Source organism: Rosa rugosa, chromosome 4 (genome assembly GCF_958449725.1).
Source record: "Rosa rugosa chromosome 4, drRosRugo1.1, whole genome shotgun sequence".
Taxonomy (NCBI): Eukaryota; Viridiplantae; Streptophyta; class Magnoliopsida; order Rosales; family Rosaceae; genus Rosa; species Rosa rugosa.
The window spans coordinates 36,183,196-36,193,335 of record NC_084823.1 but is presented as its reverse complement, the minus strand read 5'-3'; the positions used below and the strand labels follow the sequence as shown (position 1 = coordinate 36,193,335).

The 10,140-nt window shown below is 39.2% G+C and overlaps 1 protein-coding gene across 1 annotated transcript; it reads right to left on the bottom strand.

The window, feature by feature from the left end:
* Positions 1 to 2,484: 2,484 nt before the first annotated feature.
* Positions 2,485 to 3,426, bottom strand: LOC133744731 (uncharacterized). Its single transcript, XM_062172790.1, has one exon. The coding sequence runs from the start codon at positions 3,424 to 3,426 to the stop codon at positions 2,485 to 2,487; it is 942 nt and encodes a 313-aa protein (XP_062028774.1).
* Between the last annotated feature and the right edge of the window lie 6,714 nt (positions 3,427 to 10,140).

The window sequence follows — 10,140 nt, the reverse complement described above, 5'->3', positions numbered from 1 at the left end:
AGATAAGCTGTGACCACATCCATTAGCTGCATATTCAGTTTTTCGGAAATTGCCAAACTGATGAGGTAGCGGAACGTTATAACATCCATTACAGGAGAATATGTCTCATCGTAATCAATCCCAGGGCGTTGAGAGAATCCTTGCGCCACTAGACGAGCCTTGTATCTTACAATCTCGTTTTCCTCATTACGCTTCCTTACAAATACCCATTTAAATCCTACAGGTTTAACATGGTGAGGTGTGGGAACGACAGGTCCGAACACTTTTCTCTTTGTCAAGGAATCTATTTCGACCTGGATTGCTTCTTTCCATTTTGGCCAGTCGTCTCTACGTTGACATTCATCAACAGAGCGAGGTTCGACATCATCGCTAGTTATAATTTCAGTAGCTACTGCGAATACAAATATATCATCGATGATAATCTCATTTCGATTCCAAATCTCACTTAAGCATGCATAATTTATCGAGATTTCTCTATTCTCGAGAGTGGGTTCAAACGTTGGAGCGTCCCCCAACGTTGTCTCTTCTAGGACGGACCCATAATCTGGAATTATCTCGTGAGATGGATCAGTTGAGATCGCGATGTCTAGTGGATTCGTTTGTGCTGGTTTTACCCTCTTCCGGGGATAGGAATCCTTCGAACCTAGTGGTCTACCTCGCTTCTGGGCAGGGACATGTGACTGGTTAGCCGCCATGGTCGTACCTCGTCCATCCGGGACAACGCGTCCTACAGGGACATCTATTCTTGCAGGCACATTTGCAGCAGGTATATGTGATCTCGTCACTTTAGCTAGATCAGAGAAAGCGTCTGGCATATTTTGGGCTACACTCTGTAGATCTAGAATTCTTCGCACTTCATTATCGCATTGTGCGGTTCGGGGATCAAGATGAGACATAGTGGGGACATTCCACGTCAATTCACGTCGTTCATCAGGAACGGTAACGTTCTTATCTCCCCCTAACGGCGAGAAGACTGTCTCATCAAAGTGACAATCCGCGAATCTAGCGGTAAAGAGATCGCCTGTCAAGGGCTCTAAAAAGCGTATAATGGATGGGGATTCATAACCGACATATATGCCCATCCTTCGTTGAGGACCCATTTTTATACGTTGTGGCGGCGCAATTGGCACAAAAACTACACACCCAAATACACGTAAGTGCGAAACATCAGGTTCGTACCCAGTCACCAACTGTAACGCGGAATAAGGTTGGGTGGCAATGGGCCTTAGTCGGACCAACATGGCTGCATGCAAAATTGCATAGCCCCACGCAGATACTGGAAGCTTGGTGCGCATTACCAAGGTCCGTGCGATCATTTGTAATCTTTTAATGAACGCTTCTGCGAGACCATTCTGGGTGTGAACATAGGGAACTGGATGCTCAACATTAATCCCGAGGGACATGCAATAATCATCAAAAGATTTTGATATAAACTCTCCGGCATTATCAAGTCTTATGGACTTGATTGGATAATCCGGGTGGTGAGCCCTTAATTTAATGATCTGGGCAAGGAGTTTAGCAAAAGCAGCATTTCTTGTGGACAATAGTGTAACATGTGACCACCTTGTCGATGCATCAACCAAAACCATGAAATATTTAAATGGTCCGCATGGTGGTTGGATAGGTCCACATATATCCCCTTGTATCCGTTGTAGAAAAAGGTTGGAGTCTTTTTCAGTCTTTGCATATGATGGTCTTATATTTAATTTTCCCAATGAGCAAGCTTGGCATAATGTGTTACTGTACACAAGATCCTTATTGGTAAGGGGATGCCCGTGGGATGAATTTAGGATACGGCGCATCATACTTTGACCTGGGTGTCCCAAACGGTCATGCCAAAGCAAGTAGTTGCTCGAATTGGTTAGCTTCTGGCTGGTTATGTGATTCGCCTCAATCGATCTAATGGTAGCCATGTAGAGACCACTCGAGAGGCATTTTAGCTTCTCCAATGTCCGCTTCCGGCCATACAAATTGGAGGTTATGCAAAGATATTCCACTCCTTTTTCCTCAGTGGTTTCAACGTGATAACCATTGGCTCAAATATCCTTAAAACTCAATAACGTTCTTCTGGAACGTGGAGAGTATAGGGCCTCATTAATGGTAAATTCAGTACCATTGGACAACATAAATTGGGCTTTGCCATGGCCCTCTATCAGGTTGGATTGTCCTGATATAGTTGTCACAGAGGTATGAGTAGGCAATAAGTTTAAAAAAAACTTCCTATCTTGGAGTATGGTGTGCGTAGTAGCACTATCAGCCAGACAACAAATTTCTCCACAAGACATGCCTATTCATATATTTAATTCAATGGATCACATGTATGAAAATAAATAATTTTATTGAATTAAACATCCAAACATAACAAAATTATGCAAAACTAATATTCCAAAGATCACCAAAGATAAACTGAAAAATAGAAAGCATTATTCATAACAATAACATAGATATGGCACAAGTGCCTATTATGTCCATGTCCTCGAGTTTTCAATCCTCGATGTATCCATTAGCTGCTTGGAAATCAGTAATTTCCAAGGTGGTATCCATAGGGAAATCAGTAATCTCCAAGGTGGTATCCATAGCTGCTTGGAAATCAGTAATCTCCAAGGTGGTATCCATAGGGACTGACTCTTCCACAAGGTTGGCCTCTTGAGTTCCGCGTCTGGCGTGATACTCTCCTATCTCTTCATCTGTTGCACGACAGGTGCGGGACCAATGGTCAGTGCCTCCACATCTATAACATAGATTATGCTGATTTTGAGGGCGACGGGCCGGACCAGGGTTCTCTCTAATTTGAGCCTGTCGGACTTGGGCATTTCGGTTTCCACCACGTGGGCCTTGTCCACGTCCTCCTCGACCCCTTGGGCCATTGCCTGGGTGGTCGCGGTCATATGGGCCATTTCTGGGTCCATTTCTTCGTCCATGCCTTGGACGTTCAGACCTTCTTCCCCTTCCACGGCCCCGGTTCCTCCTTCCACGATTATTTTCGTGATGGGCAATAATATTTGCTTCAGGCAAAGGAATTGCTCTAGTACCGGTGGGCCTTGCTTGATCATTCCTCAAAAGTAGGTTGTTGTTCTTTTCAGCGAGCAACAGGATGGTGATTAATTCAGAGAATCTAGCAAAGTTTCTTTCCCTGTATTGTTGCTGCAGGACCATACAGGAAGGAGGGAAGGTGGAGAAAGTTTTCTCCAGTAGGTCAGCTTCTGTGAGCTCTTCTCCACAGAATTTTAGGAGTGACCGAATCCGGCAGATTTCAGAGTTATACTCATTGACAGTCTTGAAATCCTGGAAGCGTATGTTCTGCCAATCGTGTCTTGCTTCCGGCAAGTAGATGGCTCTTTGATGGTTGAATCGCTCTTCTAGAGCGACCCAAAGAGATCGTGGGTCCTCTTCAGCTAAATATTCCACCTTGAGTGCTTCTTCCATATGTTTTAGATGAAAATCATAGCCCTTGCCTTCATGTCTTCAGGGGTGATGTTGTCAGCAATAATCGTTGATCTCATCTTATTTGCAGTCAGATGAAGCTTGACATCTTGGGTCCACTTGAGATAGTTCCTTCCGGAAACTTCCAAAGCGACAAAGTCAAGCTTGTTGAGATTTGACATTCTCTACAAGGATTTAAAGGACAATAGTTAGTGCTATGGGTAATAACTTCCATAAGCAATCAATAAGAACTTCAGGTTCCATAACATGATACTAAAAATCGGATTAAACATGTATAGTGAATTTGTGAAGGAAACTTCAAGTTCCTTTTATGATACATGTGAACTTCTGGTTCAATATTTATGTATGAATTTTTTGGTTCAATGTTTATGTGTGAACTTCCGGTTCATTAAGTACCTACATTCCTCACATATATATTCTTAATGCAAAGAATTTAAGCGGGTAAAATATTTAAATTTAATATGAGCAGGTAACACCACAAAACATTATCATAATAAATAATGAAGGAAAGATGTATCATTATCACAAAGTCCAAACAAGTATATATAGATATTCGTCACAATATACATGAATTGATAGCTAAATTAAAAGCTATTGATTTTCCTCTTTCTTTCCCTTTTTTTTCAATCATGCCAATTATAATGCAAGAGAAATAAGTGTCTCTCATAGAGGATTAAGTTAAACTAGATGCTTCAACAAAAGTCATAAACTGTGACTGCAGTTCCTACTGAACAACAGTCAAAAAACGAACTGAAACACTAAGCAAAACTACCCAGAAAAATATGAAAATTTACAGAGATGTACTAAACATATAAGGACTCCAGCATACAAAATTTGGTGAATTTTGGAGTTGAATTACTATTTTAAATAAATACTGGAACACAGACATCAGAAGGTAAAATGAAACAGCGAAATTGGTTTTTGTTTGGAAAAACCTACTTGGTTGTAGAGCTTGTAGACTGATGTTGATTGAATGATGAACTACCTCTTCTCTGCAACCCAAGAGTTATTCACCTCTTCTCTTGTCAATCTGCAATCCGAATCCTAGAGCTATTCGTGCTGATAACGTGTTGTAAAATGGAAATGTTTCAGAAAATGGAGAGAGTTTTGCTTCAAAGAACTTGAGAGAGAGAGAGAGAGTTTTGATGCAGAGAGGGAGTGTAGTATTTTCTGTTTTCTCTATCATCCATGGATGAGAAATGGATTACATATATAGTGGAAGGCAAGGAACATATAGCCTAAAATCCTCCATAAAACAAGGACCCTTAAAGTCCTCCTTAAAACATGGATCCCCTAAAACTAGGAAAGAGGAAAGCATCTTCTAATATACAATAATTTACATGATATATCCATAATAATTTACAACAGGTTGTAGATTTTTTGTATATATAAATTGTATAGGAAGATAACATTTACTCATTTAGTGAAGTAGACGCAAATTAATAATTCTATTAATTAACAAGTTATGTATTTTAATTGCATGACTCTAAATCCTACGTACTGTTAGTGAAATTAATGTGTGTTGATATCACTTATACCACATACCGCCAAGCATAAGCAACTACCTCATAGGTGGGCTCCACGACATGACGAGCCCCGCCTATGGCATGCATCCGGTAGACCGACACCCGAGCTACGTTGCCATGGTGGAGGTCGGCCGGTATCTAATCGGGAGGCCACCCTCCCATGCTCTCCAAGAGGCTTCAAGTGAAGCAAATATGTGTATTATTGTCCCACATCGGAAATATAGAATAGGATGAGACTTTCTTTAGCTATAAGAGGAAGTCCTCCCCTTCTTGGAAAAGGATGGATCCATGATCCCCATACTTGTATCACTACAAAAGCTACTTGGCCTCACTCATAGTAGAAATCTCTAAGTGGACGTAGCTTTGCCTCAAGGGCAAGGTGAACCACTATACATGCTTGTGTTACTATCTCTTTCTCCATCATGCTTCATACTTAAGTCCCGTATTCTCACACAGAAACAATGTGGAACAGCGTAAGATAATATCATCTCCTACTGTCTGTTTTCTGACACGAAACAACACCTTGATCAATGCATGGCCTTTCTGGATTGTAACTTCTATATTCAACAGGCCAACCAATTGTCATAGAGCTGAAACTTAAGCTGATAGTGATCATGAAAGAGTGATCATATGTGAATGTTATTATATATGTCAGTACATGCAGTACTGGTTTGCCACCTTAAAAAAAAGTGCCATTGTATATTTATTGTAAATGATCGATCTCAATCAACATATATGTTCCTCCTCGATCCTGTACTCATCGTCACTACGCAATCAACAGTATGAAGCAGCAGCAGCAGTAGTTTTTGCTTTTACGCGATCGACATTCATACCTGTCTGTTTCAACCACTTACAGCATGTGCGTTGAACTAAATGCAGCTCAGGAAAAGTTCTTCCTCGCCAAAACTGATACTGATCGATAAAAATGAAAATTCTCTACAGCTTGCATTCTACTGTTGTGGGGACTACTGTAGCCTGAACAAAATGTATTGAGTGCCCTTTGCTATGCGTTTTAGGTTTGACTTTGAGAGTCTGGAGCTCTCTTGCTCTCGCACTAAAACTAATGGGCTATGAGTAAGGACCCTTTTTAATTTAGAAGATTCTTTTAAATGTAAATTCGCAGATTTTTCATAATTTCTGATCTCCATGAATTCAATATTCTGAATTTTTCGTTCTTCGATCAGCTTCTCTGGGAAAATCATATCTATTATTAAACATCTGCTAAATTCACCATAACCTTGTGGCGCTAAACTATGCAAACGAGTAATTAATTCAAATACCTTGAAACTGGAATAATGGTAATCAAGTGACCAAAAGGCTTTTGATTTTCCCAACGTGGGACGTACATGCAAGTTTTTGATGAGAAGTGGAGTTTTTAATGTAATAATTCAACACCTTAACAACCTTTGATATCAATATAACAACTCATAAGGTAACTAAGAAAAACTATTTATTAAGATAACTAAGGTCTTTATTTGAGTATAATAGGTTATATTTTGGTTGATTGATTTTTCATAGGGGTAATTATATGTCATCTCATACATGATATGCATGTAATGTAGAAGTATCTACTAGAAAATAAGCAATTTCTATTCAATTAGACGCTAAAAATGAGGGGGGGGGGGGGGGGGCGGGGTGGCGTTCTTCAAATCTCAAGTTTGAGTATGTCTCCTTGTGATCACACGCACACAAATCGCTTGATCTGTGCAGCTAAAGGCTAATCTCACCGAGGACCCCGACCAAAGATCAAACTTCCCCAAACCATATCTCTTCGATCATCTTCTCAGTTATCCACGACCAAGTCAGTATGTACAAAATTTGTGTGTATTGCTTATTTTGCTAGTAGCGAGTTTTAACTACAAAAACTGAAAACCTAATATATGAAATAAAAATGACGGAAAAATTCCACAAATAGTCACTCAACTATGACTCATTCGACACTTTAGTCACTGAAGTTTCAAATATATCACTTTGATCACTCAACTATTACACTGTCAATCACTTTAGTCACTTTGTTAATTTTTTTAATTAAAAAAAATTATTTACCACAATATTAATGATATTTTCATCCAACCAATTATGAAAAATTGATAAATATGTATTAGAATGATTGGGATAAGTGATTTAAAGTGTGAAAAAATGCTCATTGGGTGACTAAAGTGATTGACAATGTAATAGTTGAGTGACCAAAGTGATATATTTGAAACTTGAGTGACCAAAATATCGAATGAGTCATAGTTGAGTGATCATTTGTGAAATTCTTTCAAAAATGACGGTGCGATTTTAGGCGGCAGTGGATCAGTTGCCAAAATTTCCACCCCTAGTGCAAAGAACAAGTTATTGCCTTTGCGTGCATGTGCGGAGGTCTCTGCTAGCTCGAATGGTACAAGCTGTGCCGCATTTGTGTTATTATTCGATCATCATGAATACTAGTTTAGCTTAGCTTAGCTTAGCTTGTGGGTAGTGGGTATTCACATGCAAGAGTATGATCACCATGATGCAAGGGCAAACCTAACCATTGTCTACCTAAGCCATCTCGATCTATTAATTCTAGTGTAGGTACGTAGGACCAATCCATCTCACTCTGCTTGGCTAGTGGAGCCTTTTATTCTTCACGCCTGTGTTGTGCCCTTGTGTGGTAGGTTGATTACAACCTTCTTATTGGCACCTACTGTATCATTCTGACGTACGAATGTAAATCTTCTTTATGTACGAAACGATCGAAGGCAAATGCCTTTAATTAAAGCAGTTCGTAAGAGGAGAACATATCAAACAGTTCGCATGCAAGAGAACAATGTAGTACTTTTTTGATTAAATAATTGACAAATAAATGATGGTTTAATTACCTAAAATAGTTTACTATGATTATTATGTATTTGCGTCTGAAAATTATAGCCAATTAACCAGATCGTTTATGATAATACACAGGAAAGGGAGAAGGTTTCCTCCATTGTGTAACCTACATGTTGGCCTCTAGTGGTACCAACGGTTAAGGAAAATGATCTAAAACGGAAAGTCTGTAACAGTATTTCTAGCTTATCAGATGTCTAATGGAAGTGTTAATGGATATTCATCTTCACTAAGGTAGCTAGCTAGCTTGCTATTAGTTGCCAATCTGGTAGGATAATTTTTAGGTTCACTCTTTGGGTGAACGAGCACATTCACACATATTATGAATTTATGATTAACATACTTTCACTTAATAATTTTATAATCCAACAGCTCATATTTTAAATTAATTTTTAAAGATCATCTTTACAAAAAAAAAAATTAATCAAATCAGAGATCGTTTAATCATCTAATTGAATCAAATAAATGGATGGTTCTAGTAACACTCACTATTATTATAATGAACCGTCCATGCATTTCATAGAAATAAATAACTAAAGTGTCTCCAATTTGATTGGCTTTTTATAGAGTTAATCTTTATATTAATTATGTTATAAAACATGAAAGGTTGGATCACAAGATAATAAAGTTAAAATGAGTTAATCGAAAGAGAGAGCGAATATGCTCGTTCACACTAGGAGTGAACCTAACTAAGAATACTCTAGTGTTCTTTATCCATCCCACAAGCACTCCAACATTGTACTAAACTATATATAAGAGACAACATCCCGGTGTTCTTTATGCTAAGCTAAATGTTGACAACATGTTTAAGCTAAAAATCTAACCCTTTCTGGTAAATATTCGTAAGCTAACAACTAACCCTATATATTTGTAAGTTGGCAATGTTTTTCAAGCCTTCAGTAGTCTCATCCAAACTTGGTACATTGGCTATATTCAGATTTTTCGTTCTTACAATGCCGGTGAATTTTCAACCATGATTTTCAATACTATTTTAAATTTCTGTCCCATTTGAGAGGAGAGGTCGCACAGATAGAAAAATGAGTGTGAATTATAATAACGGGACCCACCATTTCTCAACTCTATGCAAGTCCATCAAAATCAAATCAATGATAAAAATATATTTGTAGAATGCATCAGTGTGAGAATTGGCTAAATATTAAATAATGTTCAAGTAAATCCAGAATATGTGTCTAACCCAAACTCGAGGTTACTTGCTCTAGTTGAAATAGGGTTTATATTAAAGATATTCTCGGAGAATCTTAGGAGATATCCAATCAATGTACGATTATGTTTCCATGTACAACTCTATCTCTATGTTTGTACGTAATCCTCTATATAAAGAGGCCCCTATTATCAATGAAAGTACAACTCAATTCTCTCCCAATTCAGTTTTCCTTAAACACGTTATCAGCACGACGTCCTAACCCTGAAACAAATAGTCAAACCCTAAATCCGAATACAAAACCTTGAAACCCCCACCACACATCTTGAAGTCCTCCTTCCTAGGAGTCCAGAACCAGTGGCGCCACCCCAAGAACCGGCCATCGGAAGCTCCAAACCACCCGCAACAAATATTCCACTGGTTCACCACCTTCCGGACTTCCAATTGCTACCAAATTTTTCCAGCAGTAGCATCTCAAACCCAGAAATCCAGAACCTGAAGAAAAACCCTGAAAACCGACCTAAAACTCACTGAACCGGCTGATTGAATCATCCAGTAGAAAACCGGCAGAAGGAAAAGAAAGAAAAAAAAAAAGGAAAAGAGGAGGAAGGAGAAGCCCACTGCAACTGGCCTAAGCCTTCGGCCCAGAAGCCCACTGACCCAAGCCCAGGAGCCCGCTGACGTTAGCAGCCACATCAGCGCGACACGTCATCCTGCCACGTCAACACCAGTGCCACATCAGCAGCCACGTCAGCACTAGTGCAACAAAAGTCAACACCGGTCAACGATTTTCCGACCACTTTTTCTGGCCAAATTTTCCGGCGACCTATTTCAAGGTATTTTTTTACTAAAAGTTCCCGTTTTTGAGTTTTTATTCAATTTCTCTTCTTTTCCTCGGGGACTTGCAAACTCCCTTTTTCTACCCCCCTTTCTTCATCATAGGGGAGACCTAATTAAGCCGACCTGTGGGGGTTCGTGCTCACTCCAAGCTTGGAGCTTGTTGAGATCTCCAAACTTAGAGTTTGTAGAGAATTTATGATCGACCACTTATGTCATTGTTTCGATCTAATCCAATACCTCTTGGAATTGAATTTCTTGGAAGCAATTACGCTCAGAAATTCCTAATTTCTTGGAAGCGACTACGCTCAGAAATTTTAT